The 22,679-nt window shown below is 43.8% G+C and overlaps 1 protein-coding gene across 2 annotated transcripts in view; it reads right to left on the reverse strand.

The window, feature by feature from the left end:
* Window positions 1–9,422: 9,422 nt before the first annotated feature.
* Window positions 9,423–22,679, reverse strand: part of PRKAR2A (protein kinase cAMP-dependent type II regulatory subunit alpha) — a 94,026-nt gene continuing 80,769 nt past the window's right edge. The window contains exons 7-12 of one of the 2 annotated variants that reach the window (XR_008794486.1): window positions 22,229–22,330; window positions 21,590–21,664; window positions 19,316–19,381; window positions 15,233–15,374; window positions 12,158–13,574; window positions 9,423–12,102 (exon numbers count right to left, since the gene is read on the reverse strand). Coding sequence is in view for 1 of the 2 variants with exons in the window: in XM_056128965.1 (XP_055984940.1) it covers window positions 13,441–13,574; window positions 15,233–15,374; window positions 19,316–19,381; window positions 21,590–21,664; window positions 22,229–22,330 (519 nt within the window). In the remaining variant the exon portion in view is untranslated. Of the gene's footprint in view, window positions 13,575–15,232; window positions 15,375–19,315; window positions 19,382–21,589; window positions 21,665–22,228; window positions 22,331–22,679 lie in introns of both variants that reach the window. The other variant, XM_056128965.1, reaches the window with a different exon arrangement.

The raw sequence follows: 22,679 nt of genomic DNA on the forward strand, positions 1-22,679 counted from the left end.
GTGAGAAGGTCTAAGAACAGTCAGGTATGTCCCCCAAACAAAAAAAAAATGACAAAGGAAGTAATGACTTACCTTCAAATTTAGGCTAAAACAGGGAAGAGTGATTGGTGGCATCAGGGCCCTGACAAGGTTCTTCCTCGAAGTTGCATCTAGTAAGTGTTTGCCTGTGAGAACTCATAGAGCAGAATGTCTTTGTTTCTTGAATCTTTCTGTATTTGTTATATTACACATTTTAAACCTTTATCTATTTATTTATTTGGCTTTTGGGTCACACTCGGTGCTGCTCAGGGCTTACTCCTGGCTCTGAGCTCAGGGATCACTCTTGGTGGTGCTTGGGGTATCACATGGGATGCTGGAGATCATACCTGGTTTGGCCATGTGCAGGGCCAATGCCCCACTCGCTGTACGAATTGCTCCAGCCCCCACATTTAAAAAATTTAAAGTGAATATAGGCAAACCAAATACACTTGCAGACGGTTCCCAGTGGGTAAGGATGGGGGAGGACTCTGGCTTCTCCCCCGACTCTCAGCTCCATAATGGGGATTCCAGCTGGAGGCATAAAACTGGAGCAGGCGCCCACACACGGCCACCTAAGCTCCCACATGGCCATGATCCAGAGACACAAACACGAATCTCGAACCCATGCAACTTGCTGCAGCAATCTCTCCAGTCCCTAATTATTAAACTTTTAGAACTCCTAGAGCACGAGGCTGCTCTTGCGGTCATGTGATATTATATTGTAACATAGCAAGCAATACAAAACACATTGTCTAGCATTGCATTTTCATTTTTGGCAGGTATGAGTGCTGGTGGGACTAGGCTCAAATATCGAAGGTAACCAAAGTAGAGAAAGAGAATTGTGCAAATTGTCTGCCACACAGGCAGGGGTAGGTGTGGAATGGGGATGGGAGAATACTCGGGACTTTGGTGGTGGAAAATGTGCACTGGTGAAGGGATGGGTGTTTGATGATTGTATGATCGAAGCTCAAACATGAAAGCTCTGTTACTGTACCTCACGGTGAATCAATAAAAAGGGGGAAAAAATAAAATAAAACTGGAGCAGGCAGCACAGAGACAGGAGCCTAGGCTGAGCTGGCTGCCAGGGAGGGAGACCTGAGGACCTATCGAGTGGGTCACTGGGCCAGTCTGACCTTTAACCTTGGCTGCAGTTAAATCTGGCAACAGGTGGAAAGAAAGCCAGGAGATTTGGCTGCTCCTAAAAAGAGGGTCTTGGAAGCCAGAGGGAGGGGCCCACCATGGGATTCGGCTATGACTGCAGGGAGCAGCCTGGGCCGGCTTCTGTCTCTGGGTACTGCTAGGTGGGCTGCGGCTAGAATGGGAGGTCAGGAGGCAATGCCAGGCAAGTCTCAAAGGGGGACAGTGGGGAGCATGTATAGGAGGAGTCCTGAGCACCAAGTCTTGACTTCTCTGTTTTCCCTAAAATCCAGGTCAGAGAGGCAGTGGTGTAGCAAGTTAGAGGCCAACCACCCTTAGCTCCAAACAGGTATGTGGGTGCCACACACCCTTTAACAGGTTTGTGGGGGGAAGCCCCACACTGGCCAACTCTCCATGTCTGTCTGCACCAAACTGCACAACAGAGAGTATGAGACTGAGGCTCTGACCTGGGCCAGATTCAAGCTCCCAGCCACCAGGAGACCCACATCCCCAAGAAACGGGGCCTGACCGAATTTAATAGGAAGGAGTTTGAAGACATGATCGTAGAAAAGTGGCTCATTCCAGATGACCGTGGGGTAAAGTACATCTTGAATCATGGGCCTCCGGATAAGTGGTGGACACTGCTCCTGAGAGCCTGGGAGCTATCTCCCGAGTCCCCACTCCTCACTCCAGTCCTCCTCACTCCATCCCACCCTATCACAATAAGTTGTGATTTCCAACCAACCAAACAAACAAACAATAAATAAATAAAACAAAACTTAGAGGCCAGGGCATAGGGCCAGGCAAGCAGCCAGGGAGAAGCAGGAGATGAAGATGGCAGAAAGGTTGCTGGGCACAGACCTGCCTCAGGCATGTTGGTAATATTCGAGGCGCTCATCTAGAGGTGGAGAAGGGAGTTGAGGGTTGTGTGGGGGAGCCCTGGCCGTGTGTGCACTCAGCAGCCGCTTCCCGCCGTGCTCTGTCCCTCCCACACAGCCCTAACCTAGGAATATGGAGCGTTCCTGCCTTCAGTGCCCAGGGACCAGGTGAGGCAAGGGACCAGGCCGGGGTTGGATGTGTTGAGTTGTTCTGGGCCCAGATATTTCTTAGAATCCCGTTTCCTGCCTTTTCATAAACAGAGCTGGCCTGAAACAGAGCTCAACCCCACCCTAACCAGCCTGATGGTTTGACACACAGCACAGAGCACAGAACATCTTGTTCCCCTGGGCAGAACCCGGGTCCTCTATGAGCCACACCCCGACCCCTACAGCCCTGGGATTTGCGCCATGAGAAGAGGGAGGGGAAGAAAATAGTTCCTCAGGATTTTTTTTTTTTTTCTCAGAACAAAAGGCAGGAAAGTTACTAAGAAAAGTATTCTCCAGGGCCAGGGTGGAGGCAGCTCTGGGGCATGCCCTGCACACAAGCCCTGTCCTGGCACATCCAGGAAGTGGGGAATTCAGACAGGTTCTCCAAGAAACTCCTGCTGAGGGCCAGGGCAACTGTACAGCAGGTAGGGCATTTGCTGACCCGGGTTCGATCCCTGGCACCACATATGGTCCCCCTAGGCTGCCAGGAGTGGTCTTTGAGCACAGAACCAGAAATAAACCACCACTGGATGTAGACCTCAGAACCCAAATAAATAAATGAATGAATAATGAATAAATGAATAAATAAAATAAAGTCCCACCGAAGCCTATCCACATTCAGTAGCCTTATTCTCTGCTCTTCTAGTGTCCCTGTGCCAGCACTCCGTAACCTGGCCTTTTTTGGCTCCTGGTGCGAGGCTCAGGCCTCCCTGGTTCTAAAACTGGCTTTCCTGGGGAACGAGGATTCCTCTTGAAGAACTGTAAATAAGAAATAAAATTTACAATTTTCACTTGTAAACCTGTAAATTTTCACTTGTAAGTCTGTAAATTTTCACTTGTAAATCTGTCAGCACCAGATGCTATGGCGCTAAGTAGTCCCAGAGGTCCAATTTTGGGGGGCACAGGGTGGGAACTCCCTGGACACTGCGCCCCAGCCTCCTTTCTGTTGGGTCTTGACCCAGCCTGGCAGATAAGTGGTTCCAGACTGGCATCCGCGGGGCTAATGGCTGTGGGAAAACTCAAGGGGAAGGTGGTGGGTGCTAGTAAGCACCCACTTCCAGTCTGTCTTCCTTCCTTTTTATTTTGAATTTTTGTACTATCACTCCAGCCTCAACCTGTTTTCCTTCTTTACAGAGGAGCCAGCTCAAGCTCTATTGAAGAGCTCCAACTCGCCCTCTGCTTAGCAGCCTCAGCCCGTCATTAGGGGTTCCATGGTAGCAGCTCATATCGATCAACTTCAAGTTTTGTGCTCTTGGGGAAAACTCTTTGGCTTCCAGAGTTACTGGGGCTGCAGCTCCAGGGAAAATAGTGCTTTGTGCGGAGTTGAAACTGATTGCTGGGGGCATCTGAAAATGTGCAGCCTCATTGCTTACTCTGGACCTGGGGCCAGTTTCATGGCTCTGGAACAAGGTGACTCAGGGTGTCTAAGGGGCTCATCTGCTGCTCTGATATGCCCAGGACCGACACTAATCTGCCCCAAAGGTCTTTTCCCTGCCTCTGGGAATTGGTTTTTCTTTGTTTTGAGTTTTTGGGTCACACCTGGTGCTGACTCAGGGGCTAGTCCTGACTCTGCTCTGGGATTATTCTTGGCTGTATGTACTTGGGGAAGCATGTCCTGAGATTCAAACCAGGAGCCAGGACTTTCCCACATGGCTTAGCTTTAGGTTTGGCTCCTATATCTTCCTGACCTGTGCTCATGGTAGGCACAGCCGTATGGGTTGCGGGTGTTCCTTCGTGCCCAGGACTTTTGTTTTTAGAATGCAAATATCCAGCTCAGTACTGGATCTATATACATCCATACCTGAATGTTGTGCTAGATTTTTTAACTTGGTCAGTCTGAACCTAAGCTCTTCCTTTTGACTTACTTAACAAAAACCTAACTTCACACCATCCCTGTTTCCCTATTTTATTTATTTATTTGTTTGTTTTGCTTTTCGGGTCACATCCAGCGATGCTCAGGGGTTACACCTGGCTTTGCACTCAGGAATCACTCCTGGCAGTGCTCGGGGGACCATATGGGATGGTGGGAATCGAACCTGGGTCGGCCGTGTGCAAGGCAGACGCCCTACCTGCTGTGTTATTGCTCCAGCCCCTCCCTATTGACTTTTTTTGTTTGCTTTTGGTTTGGGCCGTGCTGGGGTGAGGTTGGAGTCGCTTTCACTGGTGCTGGGGATGAAACCCAGGCCTCCTGTCTGCAAAACATACTGGGACCCTTTGAGCTGTCTCTTCAGACCTGTTTCCTCATTCAGCTTGGAAGTCCTGGCCAGAGAGCAGATTGCTGGATCCTGGCTCTCAGAAGAGTACACAGTGACTCTGACCCTTGACTTGGAACACAGTTTGCAGAGGGAAGGAAGGGCTAGGCCAATGGCCAAAGAGTCCATGAAGATTTGTTTGGTTTCAGGTTTTGACTGCTCTTCCTAGGACCTGACTGGCAAATGCCCATTCTTCCGTTAGGATGAGCCACTGCTGCCAAGTCCAGTGCTGCTGGCTTCTGGGCTGTCTGGTGACTCTGAGTCTTGCCGTAGTTCCACACTCTGGGCTGGTCAACCTCATTTGCTACAGTCTACCAGTGGGTTGGGGGCTGCTTGATTTGTACACTAAAAGCCAAGTCACCTCACTGTGCTTGTTTTTGGTTGTTTTTTTGGTGCTGGGGTTGAACCCAGGAATTTTATATGCAAAGCAAATTCTCTGTCACTAACCCACAACTCTGGTCAATAATTTTTTTTTGTTTGTTTTTGTTCTTGGGTCACACCAGGCGATGCTCAGGGCTTACTCCTGGCTTTGCACTCAGGAATTATTTCTGGCAGTGCTTGGGGGGGATCATATGGGATGCCATGGATGGAACCCAGGTTGGCTGTGTGCAAGCCTTACCCACTGTGCTATTGCTTTGGTGCTCAATAATTGGTTTTTCTTTGTTTGGGGTTTTTGGGTCACACCTGGTGCTCACTCAGGGTCTACTCCTGACTTTGCTCTGGGATTACTCTTGGCTGTATGTAGTCGGGGAACCGTGTCCTGAGATTCAAACCAGGACTTCCTCCCACATGCAAAGCAGGTGCTCCAGACCAGCATTTTGCAACCGAAGGTCATATGGTTCCTTGTGGATTCCCAGGATATGCCACAGGGGTTACAGGAGAAAACTGCTTAAGTGAGGAGTCATGGCAGAGATTAGGGGACCAACTGGTATGACAGGAGGCCATAGGATGGAATTGGGAGAGGGGCACAGTCAGGAAGAAATTGAGAAACACTGCTCTAGCCCATTGAGCTCTCTCTCCAGCACCCCTGCCCCCTCCCAAATAAATGGTGTTATAGAAGAGAAAGAAGTACCGACAGAAGCAAAAGTTCCAGTTGGGAAGCCAAAGAGGAAGAGGTGGAAATTGCACTTGAGTTGGAGAGATATTACAGCAGGTAGGATGCTTGCCTTGCATGCAGCTGGTCTGGGTTCCATCTCACACACTCCATAATGGTTCCGGAGCACTGCCAGGAGTGATCCCTGAGTGGAGTCTAAAGAGCACTTCCCTGCGAGGTGTGGCCCAACACCTTTGTTCCCCCAAGCCAAATCTCATGTAAGACACTTTCAGAAAACTTATAATTTTGGTTTCGTTTTCTGTGTTGTTGGTGCCAGACCTCACATATGTGAGGCAAGCAATCTACCAATAAGCTTACATCCTCAGCCCCTGCTTCTTCTGTCATCACAGAAGCCAACCCAGAGCAGAGAGGCATCTCCAGCCAAACTTTTGTCATGATGTCGAAGGTGACAAACATGAAGACGACAATTTCCAAGGAGTTTCTGCCAGCTGAGAGTCTTTATTCCAATTTCTAGTGTTGCTAGTTTCCTTTATTCCAAATCTAGTGTTCCTCTTTTTGTAGCTCCACTAATGCTTCTGTAGTCAGAATCATGTGATGCAAAGGTAAGGGAGCTTGCATGCTTGTGTTCAAACAATTCAATTTACTAAGAGGCAAGAGAGAGAAGAACAGCATGACCAAGGGCAGGTATTGGGAGCATTAGGGGCACCCTTGAACCACAGGGGTTGCTAGCTGCAAAAACAGAATGAATAAGCTCCATGAGCATTGGAGGAAAGGTCTAGGAATCTCCCGAAAGAGCTCAACCCCATTATTCTCGCCAATTCTTGCTATTTAATCTCGTCAGAAATGCCCACAGCTGGTCAATGAAATTGAAATTTGTTAGTTCTTCAAATGAGCTTATTCAGATGTAATTTCTGTCATTCTAATTCAGAAATTGTGTAATACTCATCTGAACACACAACTGATCAGTTTGTTCCTGGTTGGCACATCACATTTTATATGCACACCCTCAACCGTGAAGTATCAAGTCTGCATTGTTTGGTCATCATCTGTGATGGGGCATTTGTCTGTAGAGAGAATAGGTAAAGCACACAAAATTCATACTTTACATGATGCCTTGTGTAATGACCCTATATTCCTTAGATGTATTATAAGACATATTCTTTAATTCTGTTGTTATATAACTGATGTGCTAAAATTGTTGTGAATATATTCTGATCACTATGATAGTTACCTATCTTTTTAGAACATTATTTATTTTTGTGTTTTTGGTCACACCCAGCAGTGCTCAGGGTTACTCTTAGTTCTGCACTCAAAAAATACTCCTGACTCCTGGTGGTGCTTGGGGAACCATATGGGATGCTGGGGATCAAACCCAGGTTGGCTGAGTGCAAGGCAAGGACCCTACCCATCTCACTCTACTATCTCTCCATCCCTATTGGAACAGTCTAACAAGGTCCTCATGAGATGCTTACTCTTCAAGGCAGAGATTGTGGACAATATAATAGTGACATTGTTCTGACCTTCATTTTTTATTTTTTGGGGTGGGATATTTGGATCACACTGGCAGTACACAGGGTTACTTCTAGCAGTGCTCAGGGACAATATTCAACGCCAGGGATGGAGTTGGTGTTGGTCACATGCAAAATAAGAGCTGTAACTACTGTTCTCTCTACTAACCCTGTTCTAGCACTTTTTAATACTTCATAACAAAACTATCCTCAGAACCAAAAGGCCAAGCCATATTTTATATTTTTGGGCCACACCCAGTGGTGTTTGAGGGATCATGTGGTACTTGGAGATAAAATCCAGGGCTCCTGCACACAAAGCATGAACTCTAGCTCTTTAAGCCAACTCTGAGGGCCCATATATGTGTGTGCATGTATATAAATATACGTGTGTGTGTGTATATATATACATATAATGTATGTGTAATTACTTAACATTTAATTTTAGGCCACACCTGGTGGTGCTTGGGGGATATTCCTGGCTCAGTGTCTCCATCTTGCCAACTTATCCTTACCCAGGGATTTCTCCTGGTGATACTGAGATTAAACTGGGGGCTCCTACATGCAAAGCATGTGTTCCAACTTTTGAACTATGAACCCAAGCCCCATATTTTATTTTTTTTGGGGGGGTCATCCCCAAATTTCATTTTAAAAACTTTGGAACCAGGCCAGTTGTGTTAGAAGAGTACTGAACTACCAGTTTTTTGGGCTACCTGTGGTTATGTGTTTGGACAATATTTGGGCTACTCAAAGTACTTAGGGACTACTCCTGACTGTCCTTTTTTTAAGATGCTTTAGCAGTGCTTGGAAGACATATAGTGCTAGGATCAAATCTGGACCTCCTGCATTCAAAGCACATACTCAGCCTATGAAGCTATCTCTCCAGTCCCCATCATTATTATTTTTTAAATAATGTAGGAGCACTGCTATTTATTCAGCCATTGATTAAGCTTATTGACTTGGGCATGAACTCCAGTGTTTGTTTTTAAGGCCACATACACTGATGTTCAGGGTTCACTCCTGCCTCTATGCACTGGGATAATTCCTGGCAGTTGTAACTTTGTATGACTGAAACCCAACCATGAACACTTTTGTAACTGTTTCACAGTGATTCAATTAAAAAAAGAAAGAAAAACAAACTCTTGGCAATGCTCAGGGGATCATACTGGGTATCAGGCATTGAACCTGGGTCATCCATGTGCAACACAAGTCCCTACCAACTGTACCCTCTCTGGTCCCACCATGAGTTTTGTTGTACTCATTACTTAGCCCTTTTGTATCTGCCAGATATCCTGCCCAGATGAAGACAAGTTCAAATTGAAATGTGATTTTGTAGTAGAATGAGCTTCCTTTGTTCACTGGGAAAGAAACTACGTATGTCATGCTATCATTGAGTGATTGCTAGCCCTGATTTATAGCCATGTTAGAGAAGGGGGGCCGGTAATATTGCCAGACTGAAAGTGATTTCCACTGGGTCTCACAGGTACAAGTATCTTCCCTAACAAGGGATATATTGTATGCCATTGTACACCATCCCCAAGAATTCAAATACTGTGCTCTGACAGTTAATTTATGTGCCATCTTGACTGCATCAAATATCAAATATCTGGGGTCTCCAGATATTTGGTCAAACATTTTGGGAGTTTCTGTGAGAATATTTTTGTTTTCCTTGTGTGTGTGTGTGTGTGTGTGTGTGTGTGTGTGTGTGTGTGTGTGTGTGTTTTGGGCCACACTCAGTGGTGCTCTGTGCTCAGGGATTATTCCTGGTTGGGGGTGGGGGGAGTCTGGAATCACATGGGGTGCTGCAAATAGAACCTGGATTGGTTACATGCAAGCTGTACTATCTCTCTAGCCTCTCTGTGAAGATATTTTTAGATGATATTAATATTTAATCAGTGGACTGAGTAAACTGAATAAAGCAGATCGACCTCCATAATGTGGCCTAATCCAGTCAGCTGAAGGCATAGAATAAAAAGCCTATCCCCCAAATAAGAATTTTCCTGCCTAATTACTCTCCAACTGGGATGCTAGCTCTTCCTGGTTGAGCCTTCTAATAAACAGATGGGAACTCTGTCAGCTCTTCTGGCTAAACTAAAGCCTTCAGACTAAACTAAAACTAAACCATCAGCTTTCCTGGGTCTCCAGTTTGCCCACTTACCCTTGCAAACCTCTATGATTGTATGGCTCACTTTCTTATAATAAATTGGTAACATTCAACTTTTTTCTTTTTTTCTGGAGAATATTGATCAACACACATACACTGGTTTCCTAATTTTCTAATTTTCATACCTTAACTCCAACAATTTCTTATCTGTCAAATGAGTGCTACAATGGAAGGTGTCCAGAGACAAGAGGAGAAACACAACTCAAGGCAGGAGCAGAAAATTAGACATGATTTGTCAGCCTTTATTAATCAAGTGTGAAGCCGAGCCCTAGAGTTTCCTTTAAAAAACCCCAACCTTTTACATGGCAAACAATGACTTAATTATATGTTCAATACTACAGAGCAAGAATTGATCACTTTCAAATCACTTGTTCTTTAGAGATTAAAATACAAGTGTTAAATGGATTAAAATAAAATTCTCCCCAATGATTTAAAAAATGATTCCAAATTGAAAGACATCTCAAACACGATATATAGGACTCAGGACAAAAAAAAAAAAAGGACAAAAAACCCTTAAACATTTTTACCTTTGAGGTAGCACAATGATGCTAAACTAGATTTTTTTTTATTACAATGATTTAAGAAACAATGAGCAATCACTCTTTTGCTCAAGGTGGGCTAAATGGGTGTGTAACCCCCCATGAGGTTAGTGACAGTTTTCTTTTTTTTTCTTTTTTTTCTTTTTTAAGTATAAAGATAGCCCTGCAGTGTGTAAAAGGAAACCCACAGGAAGGCTGCTTCCCACAAAATAGACATTATAATCACTGAGGAACGTCAGCAGTCAAGACAGGAGGAACAAGAGGTAATTTCAGTGGAAAAAAAAAAAACACCGAAATAACTTGTATCTTGGCAAGATTGGTTTACAAGTGCATGTCATGAACAAAAATTCCAACATTAGCCAACTAAAACAAAAGATAAAAGATGACATTCATGGGTCTTTTTCTTTTTTCTCTGTGCAAATAATGCTCTTTCAGCATTTCTACATGAAGCGACTGGACACTGACTCGACCTGGAAACAGTGTGTGCCCAGGGTGCTGCCAGGCGCTGGTGGACCTCTCAATGACTACTGTGAGCAAAGAATCTGGGCTGGAGTACCATTTCTTGTCACTCTGCTGCTGAACTGGCTCATTAAATCAGAAACGCTTTACAAGAGCTCTAAAAGAAGCTTTACTTTGATTTCTGAGACTCTAGCAATGGTATATATATGTATATATATACAAATTATATATAAAGAATAGCAACTACAAGGAGGGAGCACATGAACCTTCCCTTCAGAACACACCTAAGAGAGGAGAACGGATAACATAAATTGGGGGCCAGAAGAAGGATAACACTGCAGGTTGGACCTCAAGGCTCTTAGAACATTCTCTGCCATCCAAAATCAATGGCAAAGCCAGAAAAGAGGGCATGAAGTTCTAATCCAAAGATGAGAACAATATCAGACAAAGGAATCATCCTGATACATGCTCCTCTGTATGCAGCATCAGTACAGGGCAGGTCAACACCACAGCCTTGAGTTGGACCTGGTCTGTCATCTTTGATTCCCTGTGCTACGAAGAGAATCAGAACACTGTCAGACTCCTGGCAACATGTCCATGGCTGTGTCCTATTTTTTTTCTCATGCTGCTTCCTTTTAAAGATTCCCTTCTACAAGCCAACCCCCCAAGAAGTTCTGAATGCATTTGGAACCTATGTTGATGAACTGATAACCCACATGTCAAACTGTAGTTAGGGCAGGAACACAAACTTTTGATGAATTTTATGTTAAAACCATAACTTTCACTGAGTTTGGGGTGTCAAAAGGTCTTAGCGAAAAGGAAGGCTTACAAGGATTATGCAAAATGGTGTGATGAAAAGGCCCATTCCTAACAGTCTATAGAAATGACTCTTGCCTGGAGTACATAGCCAGCCTAAGTCATGCGGGCATGGGGAATGCATATGGGATATCTGCTCAGTGTTCAAACAGAATCCTTACATGGTCTGTGGATGCACCTCTGTGTTATTCCTGAAGCCCACTGTACCTAATATCTTTGCAAAAAATGGGTGTAGTTCTTGTCTTCTAAAGTGCGAGGTCTAGTTTCTTTGATACTAAAGCAACACCAGAGAAATAAAAAATTCATGGAAACTCATAGGGAAAAACACAGGGGACTTCAACAGTGCTAGTTGTCTGTTTTAGTCTTTCTTTCCACCTTTCAAAATTCTGAGGCTTGCAAGTCAGGCTACCTAGAGCAGCTCATAAAAAGTCCTACTTTTTGCTTCATGGACCCAAGAAAAAGGGAGAACTGGTAAAAGTTCCTTGTGGTGGATTATCAGTTTGGAATTCTCTCTTTTTTTTTTTTGGTGGTGCTAGGGATTGAACACATCCTAACACATGTAAGGCAAGTGCTTTACTGCTGAGCCACATCCACAGGTCCCAGTGTAGAAACTTTTGGACCACGATGTCCATGGCAAAAGTCCCTTGCTTGAGGGCAGTGGAAGATGGCCATGTAGGATCATTAACCACAACAGGAAAGCCCAATGTGTACTCTCTCAGGGACTCACTGAGTTATATAAGTTAAATCTAATCAAAAAGGATCTCTTGATTTAACTTAACAGAATCTTGACTATGAAATTCAAATTTATCTTTTATGCAAATTTCATGCTGCTCTTAGATCCCTTGTAGCATCTGATTCTGAGTTATTCTAAAGAAAAAAAAGTCTTATTTTGAAATATAGCTAACTAGGATGAGTCATCAGAATTATACCCAATTTAATTTAAAGGTTTAAAAGTTTTAAAATATAGCCTAACTTACTTTCCTCTGGATTAACAAATAAAATCCAAATACCCCAACATTTTAATTAGAAAGCTTTCTGCAGAAACTCTATGAAATTATACAAGATTCTAACTTCTTAAAAAGTCTAACAAAGAGTTTTTTTTTTTATGGTGACTATCAGCTGGCAAACTCCAAATATATGAATATATCTAAAGAGAATTTGTAAATACAAATTTTTTTGGTGTGGGGGGGTGCCACATCCTGGCAGTGCTCAGTGCTTATTCCTGGCTCTGTACTTAGGGAATCACTCCTGGTGTGCTTGGGGACCATATAAGGTGCTGGAGATTGAACCCAAGTTGGCCACATGCAAGGCAAATGCCCTATCTACTGTACTATCATTCTGGCCCAAGAAAAAAATTTCTTAAAAAAACAAAGCAAAATAAAACAAAATTGTTTTCTATTTAAATTATTTGAAAATTGATGACTCAACACCAAAGCTTTGCAACAAGTCTGGAGTAGAAGGAAAGGGTTCTCTATGTATAGACTTTTGCTGGTACACAGCTGGAAGAATAATGAAGCAAGAGATGGCAAGAGCTGCCCAAGACAGTATTGGGTCAGAAAAAAATGATGATGCCTCTTAGACCCTGGCTCCTTATAAACGGATAACAACTCATTCACACAAACTGCACAGAGAGTAAAAAAAAAAAAAAGACCCAACCCACCCCCAACCCAGAAAATGTTCCCTGGCTCTCTGCTACCTGATGAGTGTGCTAAATCCAAATTTCCTGCTCTAATGTGGGTTGAATGGTAAATCAATGTGCTTTGGAGTCTGGATCGGCTGGGCCCTTAAAAGGTTTTCCCCTAAATGTCACTGTGAGTTTGAAGAGAGCTGTAACGTGTGCAGGACACAGACAGTACAAAAAGCAGACGGCACAATGACACAGGACCATAGACCTCCTTCACATCTGCCACCATTTCCATCATAAATCCAAAGGCTACAACTATGAACAAATGTGGACTTTCTTAAAGGACAAATGACGGGATCAAAGGCTACAATACATCCTTCCTTTTGAGGAGGAGGATATCTATAACCATACAGTAGGTTTGTACAGACCTGTGGTGTCTTCCAAAAGCAAGAGTAGCAGCAAGAGAGGAAAGTAAGATGTTTACACTTTGGACTTTGTATCAGGCACTTAAATTGTTGGAGAGACATGCCATTTTGAACCAAAGATGTAAAAATTGGGTGGGGGTGATCATTCCAAGTGGTCTAATAATGGACTTTGAGAAGCAATGTGGAGGTGTGGGTGGAACCTCTGCCCATCCTTTAGTGCTGACTTTCAAGTTTTATAAATGCCCACAGCCACAGCAATGGCAGCGGTGGTGGCAACAGCAGAAACAGTTCTGTCATGTGTGTTCTGTGGCTGACTGGAAGGTTTTGGTGTCACACTGAGAAGGCTCTGAGGTGTGGTCCACCTATTGCCCAGGATCAGTCAGATCCATGCTGGAGCCAAACATCTTCACCAGCTGTTCCTCGTAGTTTGAGATGTTCCTCTTCATGATGTCCATGCAGGGCCCGAGAAGTCTCTCAAATGCTTGTACATCCATAACTGCAATGATAAGAGGAGGTGAGGGATAGAATGAATTCTCTACAACAAAAAATCCAATCATTTCACTCATTTTTCCCCCCTATACTTTATCTGGACCACACTGGGCAGTGCTTGGGGGATAATGGAGTTCCAGGAGGCGAATTCCTAGAACTCCATGATCCCCCAAACCTGGGTGAACTCCTACAGACAAAGCACAAGCCCAGTCCTTTCAGCTACCTCCCCAGTCCAAACCTTTTCCTATATATACCCACCCGTTCATGTTCTAGGAGATTAGATTTGGGGATACTGTGTAGCTGGAAAAGGAAGAATGCTTCTACATAAATATATCAAGACCACATCACCCAAGTTTCAGGCGCTTCAAAGTACAAACAGCACTTATTCTCTCTGCGCTCATGTTGCGCTCACCTTCCTCCATTATTTCTCTTTATACAGCTAGGGAGTCTTTTCTAATTCAGGGCTCATAGTTAGTGCTCAGTAATGTTTGGTAAAAGAAAAGTTTTTGTTCTGGGGTCATACCCAGTGGTGCTCAACACCTAACTTGGTGCTGAGGTTTCACTCCTGGTAGGCTCAGGGGACCATATGAGGCATCAGGGATTAGACCTTGGTCAGCTGTGTACAGGCAAATGCCCTACCTGCTGTACTCTTGCTCCAAGACTCAGTAAAAGAATACATTAACCTGGAACAGGGGATGTGACTCAGTAGCAGAGTGCCTACCATGGGGCATGAGGTTATGTTTTAATCCTTGGTACCACCCCACATGCCAAGTGCAATTCCCAGCTACAGAGCTGTTTTTTTTATCCTCGGTACCACACACACATATACACACAAATGCAATTTCCATTGCACTATGAACAGGTATGTGAGAACATTGCAAGTAAGTGTGAGACCCTTGGTGAGCACCTAACCAAAACTGTGCAAGCAAGGGCACATGCTCTACCTGGACAAGGCCCTAAGTCTGATCCCCAGCACTGCTGGGTATAGGCCCCACAATAAGAAGGATGACAAAAAGTCACCCATTTCTATTTTCACACAATCTTACCCAAGCCTAGTTTATTTCTAGTTGGAAAAAATTCAAGGCTTATTAATAGGGGGGAAATACTGCACATTTGGGACTTGGGAGATAATTTAAGTGGTGGAGCACGCACATAGCATATGAGGCCCCGAGTTCAATCTCTGGGGCCTCAGGGCTCTGAGCTGTTGGGTTATAGCACTGACTGCCACAAACTCAGCTGGGTCTGAGCACAGAATCATTAGGCCAAGCATCACTGTCCTGACTGTAGCACCTACATGAAAAAATTGGCTGAGGAGCTCGAGAGGTAAGTACAGTAAGTAATGCACTTGCCTTTCACACAGCTGACCCAAGTTCCATGCTTGGCACTTCATATGGTCTGTCACATCCTACCACAGTAAAGTCCTGAGCAGAACCAGATGTGGGCCAAAAATAACAATGAAAAAGAACAACAAAAAAAACCAACAGAAATACTCTATTTGGTTTTTAAGGATGAGAAATGTAGATAAACAATTTTCACAACACACTTTATAAAGGACCAATAAAAAAATATATATGTATATATGTATATATATATATATATATAGTTAAAGCATAGCAAATTAGGGGGCAAAAAGCATACAATTAATGCACACAATCATTTTCTTACCTAAGCATTTGACATCTCCCACCGCATAAGCCGACGCAGCTCTGGGCTTGTTGGTGACTAGCGCAAGCTCTCCAAAGTACTGCCCCTTATGGCAGCGGGCAATCTCCACCTCCTGGTTTGAATCATCCTTGTTTGCTTTAGTCTAGAGAGAGCAGAGAACAAGACAAACGTTGACTCCAGATTTGCAGATGGGTATGTCCAATTGCACAGGCTTTTATCTCCTTTCAGTACACACAATTACTGAGAAACGTACTTTGTAGACATTAAACTGTTATGTAAGTGGACTGACTTAATCGCAGTGGTCTGGCTGAGAGGAGTTGGGCTTTTACATGAGTCCTAATTCCTTTCAGGAAATGGCTAAAGAGCAAGAGATAATAATCAGACCATTGTCTTGGAAGACTTACATGTACACAATTTTCATTCTAGGGGTTGCCCACATGGAGATTCTTAACCAGAGATGTATAATTTCTATTATTTTCTGGGGTAACTCAGTGCTATTTCCCCTCTGGAAAAAAACCTTATATTCTATCTTGAATGAAAACCTTTCTCTCCTCATGTTTCCATAAATAAAACTATTTTAGGGTGTATGGTGCCGCCAGCAGGTCAATCTGTACCTGTGAGGCGAGTGCATCAGCAGCCTCATGGTGCCTTCAGACTTCCAGATACCCCAAAATTGCTGCTGTGCCTTTGGCCAGACCCCAAAAACTTGGGGCAAAGTTTACCAAGAAAGTAAACGGCCAAAAGTTAGGTATGTGGGAAACACACCCACAAACCACCTCCGGCTCAGCTATATAATTGGAGGCAAGGCCTCTTTGGTTCCTGATTGAACTGCTTAATGGACATGATCCCAGAGACTCAGAAACGAATCTCAGAACCCAGTGGCTTTAGGTAGAAATGCGTCTGGTCTCTGCAGTAGGCTACCGGTGCTGGGCCAACCCAGGTGGGAATAGGTTTCGTGCCTTGGCCTGTTCCCCCTGGCGGCCCAGTGGCCGCCATCCATCTGAGGCCACTGGATAGTCACATTTGGTCCCCCAGTGACGAGACACACAGGGCCTCACAGGATGGGGGTGGAGCCGGGCTTGTCCTCCCCACCCCAACGAGACCCCAAGTCATCGCCCACGAATGGCCTCTCTGGCTCCTGATCAAGCTGCTTAACGGCCATGATCCCAGAAACTCAGACAAATCTCAAAACCCAGTGGCTTTTGGCAGAAATGCATCCGGACTCCACAGTACGTTACTGTTGCTGGGCCACCCCAGGGAGGAAAGGGTGTTGTCCCTCTGCCTGCTCCCTCTTGGCGACTTGGTGGCTGTCATCCTCCAGAGGCCATTGGACAGTCAGGCTTGGGCCCGCAGTGACAAAACTTGTTGGGCCTCACGGGATTCGGGGGGAGGGGTGGAGCCGGGCCTGTCCTCCCCACCCCAACGAGACCCCAAGTCATCGCCCACGAACGGCCTCTCTGGCTCCTCATCAAGCTGCTCAATGGCCTTGATCCCAGAGACTCAGAAACAAATCTCGAAACCCAGCGGCTTTTGTCAGAAATGTGTCCGGACCCCGCAGTAGGTTACTGTCGCCGGGACGCCCCAGGGGGGAATGGGTGCTGTCCCTCCGCCTGCTCCCTCTTGGCGACTTGGTGGCTGTCATCCTCCAGAGGCCATTGGACAGTCAGGCTTGGGCCTGCAGTGACGAAACTTGTTGGGCCTCACGGAATGGGGGGGTGGGGGGGGGAGCCGGGCCTGTCCTCCCCACCTCAACGAGACCCCAAGTCATCGCCCACAAACGGCCTCTCTGGCTCCTCATCAAGCTGCTCAACCGCCATGATCCCAGAGACTCAGGAGCAGATCTCTAAACCCAGTGGCTTTTGGCAGAAATCCCTCCAGATTTAAGTGTTAAAATTTCGGAATTTCAAAACCACATGGCCCTACTGCAGCCACACGATATCATATGTTATTCATAACCAGCAATAGAACACAAATTGTCTATTGTTGCCTTTTCAGCAGATCTGAGTGTTGGGGTAAAATCTCAAATAATGGTGGGTCTGGTGTCGAAATAGTGAATGTGATCAAAGTAGAGAGAGAGTAATGTAGAAATCATCTGCCCCACAGGCAGGGGGAGGGTGTGGGATGGGGATATACTGGGATTTTTGGTGGTGGAGAATGGGCACTGGTGAAGGTACGGGTGTTTCATTGTATGACTGAGACTTAGACCCAAAAGCTTTGTAACTGCTCTCACGGTGATTCAATAAATAAAATGATAAAAAATGGAAAAAAAAAGTAAGGTGGAGTTCATGCACAATTCAATCAGCTAATCAGTGGCTGAATAAATAGCAGTACTCCTACAAAAATAAATAAATAAATAAATAAAACTATTTTATGGGCCTGGAGAGATAATACAGCGAGTAGAGCATTTGCTTTGCATGCGGCTGGCTCAGGTTTGATCCCTTGGCCTCTCACATGGTCCCCCTGAGCCCACCAGGAGTAATTCCTGAGTGCAGAGTCAGAAGTAACCCCTGAGCATTGCTAGGTGCAGCCTCCAAAACCAAATCAAAACAAAGAAACAAAACCCCAATTAAAACCAAACAAAAAACCCCAAAACAAAACTGAAGCTAAATATTTTACTTCATGTATATACAAAAAATATTTATATGTATGTGACATATAGGATAATATATTAAAATGTTAAGATATAATACATTAACATATCTCTACAATTCTGTATATTATAAATATATAGTGCTCTCCTTTAGTAGTGTTGACTTCTGAGGCACAGGATAAAGACGACCGAGTCTTTGCTAATTCTTTTTTCGCATGTGGAGAGGTGGGTATGGACCACATCAGGTGATGTTTAGAGGCTACTTCCAGAACTGTGCTCTGGAATCCCTCCCAGTGGTGCTCAGTGGACCAACCATACAGTTCTGGGGATCAAACTGGGTGAGCTGTACACAAGAAAAGCAACCTAATCCCTATGCTATATTGCCAGCCCAAATTCTTTCAAAATAATGTCTTTACTTCTCCAATGTAAGGAGTTATAATCTTGGGCTGCTTCTCTCACTTGAAATTGTGTCATTCTTCAACAATAATTTGTTTGTTTTTGGGCCACACTCACTGGTACTCTGGGGTTACTCTTGGCTCTGCACTCAGGAATTACTCCTGGTGGTACTTGGGAAACCAAATGGGATGTCCAGGACTGAACTTGCTGCATGTCATAGCAAGCGCCTAACTACTGCTATATTATTTCTCCTGCCCCTCCATATCCATTTTAAAAGTATATTGTGGGCTGGAGAGATAGTACAGAAGACATGATGCTTGCCTTGCATGTGGCCAACTCTGGCTCCATCCAAGCACCTCATACAATTCTGATCACTGTCTAGGGTCAGTGGGGTCTGTGTTGAGTGTTGAGCAGAGCCAGAAGCAGTCCCCAAGGACTACAAATTGGGGACCAAAACCCCCCAAAATAAAATAATTTCCCTATTTCCTTACTGATCTTTAAGTGGATAATTCCCAAATAATTATATAACAAAGGCAAAGTTTTTTTTTTTTTTAAATTTTATTGAATCACCGTGAGATAGTTACAAGCTTTCATGTTTGGGTTATAATCACACGATGATCAAAGACCCATCCCTTCACCAGTGCACATTCCCCACCACCAATATCCCCAGTAAACCCTCACTTTCCCACCCTCCCCCTGCCTCCATGGCAGACATTACTCCCCATAATCTCTCTCTACTTTTGGGCACTATGGTTTGCAATACAGACACTAAGAGGTTATCATGTTTGGTCTTTTATCTACTTTCTACACACATCTCCCATCCTGACCAATTCCTCCAGCCATCATTTTCTTAGTGATCCCTTCTCTATTCCAGCTGCCTTCTCCCCTTCAGGCAAAGATTTTAAAAACAAAAAGGTACTAAATCCCCATCAATGGATGGACTTAACGAGGAATCTTTGCCTATCACAGAGCTCACTTAATTGTGATAGTTTTGGTATGGTAAATAGGTTTTATATTAGTTACTTAAAGCAGTTATTTTCAGTGCTTATATCTGGATCTTCCTTGGTATAAGTTGCACCATCATCACACAAACTCACCTTGCTTTTAATTAAGATGCTCACTTCTCCGGACTCTATAATGTAAAAGCTGTCAGCCTTTTCACCCTGAAAAAGGAAAGTCAGACTTAATGCATATTTATGTACAAAAGGACAGAAAAGTAGATGTTTCTCACTACCTGAGTTCTGATCTGTATTTATTTTCCAGCTCTTCAAATCTATCAATGGTGAACATGACGATCCTGATTACGAACGATGTTAGCCCAATTAAGCTTAACACATATCATTCACTTTCTTTTTTTTTTTTTTTTTTTGCTTTTTGGGTTACACCCGGCAATACACAGGTGTTATTTCTGGCTCTGCACTCGGAAATTACTCCTGGAAGTGCTGGGGACTATATGGGATGCTGGGAATCGAACCCGGGTCGGCCATGTGCAAGGCAAATGCCCTACCCGTGGTGCTATCATTCCAGCCTCCATATCGTTCACTTTCTAAAATGTAGTATTTACATTTCTCTTCATAAATATGCCCAGGATGCTAACTCCACTGAAAACTCCTATTTTCATTGCCCGTATTGATCTGCCATTGCAATCTGTGACCAGGAATCAGTAGCCAACATTGCTAGAGACAATATCCAAGTGAACCCTGGCAAACCCCTTGTTATGAGGTGCCAGGATAATGTCTAACCATCAAGTGCAGCTTCTCCAAAGGACAGCACAGTCCTGAAGAAGGAGATGTGTTAATGTGAGCAGATGTCACCCTTATGTGACATAGGCTTTTCTTCTATTTTTTTTTCTTCTTCTTCTACTATTTGTTTTGATTTTAAAACCTTTGGCTGAACCAGCCATACAGGTAATGCAACAAATAACTTATTAAAAACTTGCTAAGTGCCAGTCACTATTCTAGACATGTGAGATATTATCAGTGGACAAAACAAATATTCTTACCCTTGTGCAACTTACAGTCTGGTAAGGTAAACACATTGAAAATAATCAACATAATAATCAGTAAATTATACTGTTGTGCTGAAAGGCGGTTAAGTGCTATAAGAAGAATGTAGGACAAGGAACCTGGGATCTAAACTGCTCGGGGAGGGAATGAAATAGAGCTTCAGTAAGAAAGAATTTTGAGCAAAGACTGGAAGGAGGCCAGGGTGAGGTGAGCAGATATGGGAGAAGAGGCTTTCAGGCACTTTACTCCCTGACTTTTCACTCTAACTTCTGGAGTAATGGGCATTTAAATTGGATAATTCACTACTAATCACGTGATCCTTCCATGTGAGTTTTATATCTTCTGTGACTGCACCAAGGGGTGGGCATGGGACTCAAGACTGACCACTGAGTCTTTCTTCCTCCTAGCCCAGTTCTGGGATCAAGGATATGCATTTCACCCAAACCAGAACCATTAGCTATCTTCCTAATACTTCTGCCAGATCACAGGCAGAGAACCTTATTCCTGGAAAAGTCCCACATACGTACATACATACATACATAGTGAAGCAAGAAAATTTTTATTAAAACTGATTTTATTTTATGAAGGGAGACAAAGGGAGATATGTGTGTTTAAGAGAGAACACAGGTATACAGGTTTCTCCAGAGTGGAAATAAGCAAGCAAAGAAACACAGAGACAAGCAAAGTGAAATATGTGTGCAGGGAGAACACAGGCTAGAAGAGTCAATCCCTAATGTCTTTTGCATATAATTTAAGTGCAAACAACAGTAGACAAGAGAAATCATTACTTAATATTCATTACATGATCCAATATAATGTGAGAGGATCTTACTAGAATTCAAAAGTCATATGAGAGATAGACACAAAGCAAATACTGAAGGCAATTTACAAACTTGTAGGAAAACATTGGTTTGTCCTTCCTCCCTGGCCATAGAGAGTTTAGGTTTACTGAGTAACACTCATCACAGTGCTCCCGAGGCACTTCCATTCTTCTGTGTTTATCTGTAACCTCTTTCTTTGTGCTCTGCTTTCCCAACCAGTCAATCACCTGTATCCCCTAATGAGAATCTGTTAACTTGTAAGGTCAGATCCTTCTAAGGAGACTGGATTTATATTCGTAAGATATATTTCACTTGCATTTTTTGCTTTTAGGGTCATACCTGGCGATGCACAGGGGTTACTCCTGGCTCTGCACTCAGGAATTATCCCAAGAGATATGCATGTCAGTGAGATGAACATCACTGGCTTCAGAGGACTCTGCAATGATGTCTATCCTCACAACAGGAGTTTTAAACAGTGAGAGGATAAATGACTGACCCAGGAGGTGAGCAGTTCCAGAAAGGATACGCCAAGGCCCTCACTCACCTGAGTGATTATGCGTTCTCCATCTTTATAGATCTTCTCTCCTATTACATCCACAATTTTCATTCGTTCTGAAACCTGAAACAGTGAACACACTCACAAATTATAAGGAAACCACCTCAAATGAAAGTTAAAAAATAACATCTCAGAAATCACTGTATCACTGTCATCTCGTTATTCATTAATTTACTCGAGTGTGCACCAGTAATGTCTCATTTGTCCTAGCCCTGAGATTTTAGCAGCCTTTCCTTACTCGTCTTTCCCAATGCTGCCGTACTGGAGGTTCTTTCAGGGTCAGGGGAATGAGGCGCATTATTGACACTGTTTTTGGCATATGGAATACGCCACGGGTAGCTTGCCAGGCTCTGCCATGACTAGTCAGAAGTGAACCGAAAAATTATGATTTGAAAATCAGATTATTATTAGTATATATATTTTGTTCTTGGGTCACATTTAATGGTGTTCAGGTGCTGCTCCTGGTGCTCGAGGGACCATGGCACCAGGGTTCAAACCAGCCCTCTTGCATGCAGTGTGCATTCTACCCCACTGAATCATCTCTACCCAAGCCCAAAATTACTTCCACTTCTTTTCCAAAATTCTCCATATTCTCAAAAAACTGGTTCTTATTCAAATAGACTTTACCTCTAGTGATTTAAGTAGGGGAACAGATTCAATAAATGCTTCAAACATCCTCCTTTTTCTTGCATTGTTTTTCACTATTATTCTTCTAAAAGTCACACGGTCCTACAAGAAAAAAAATGACAAAAATTCTGGTAAATGCCCGTGTAAGAGAACATTTGTAGCTTAAATAACAACAAATATTAGAGGACTATGGAAGATACTGGGTCAGTTGAGTGCTTAATGGTATTTCAATTTGAAATTCACAGGAAGAGAAAGATCTATAGGCGGCACCCGTTGAGTATTAAATCTGTCTCAGGCGGACAGATTTAGTACTCAATGGGTGCCACCTATGGGTCATTCATAGAATAAAAAAATTTAAAGTCCCACCCATTTGTGAGCCCAGAATCACAGCTCATTGTGAAAAGATGCACCTTCAGATAAAAGAGATAAAACATCAGACCAGGATTTTAAA

Source organism: Sorex fumeus, unplaced genomic scaffold, assembly GCF_029834395.1.
Source record: "Sorex fumeus unplaced genomic scaffold, SorFum_2.1 ptg000072l, whole genome shotgun sequence".
Classification (NCBI taxonomy): domain Eukaryota; kingdom Metazoa; phylum Chordata; class Mammalia; order Eulipotyphla; family Soricidae; genus Sorex; species Sorex fumeus.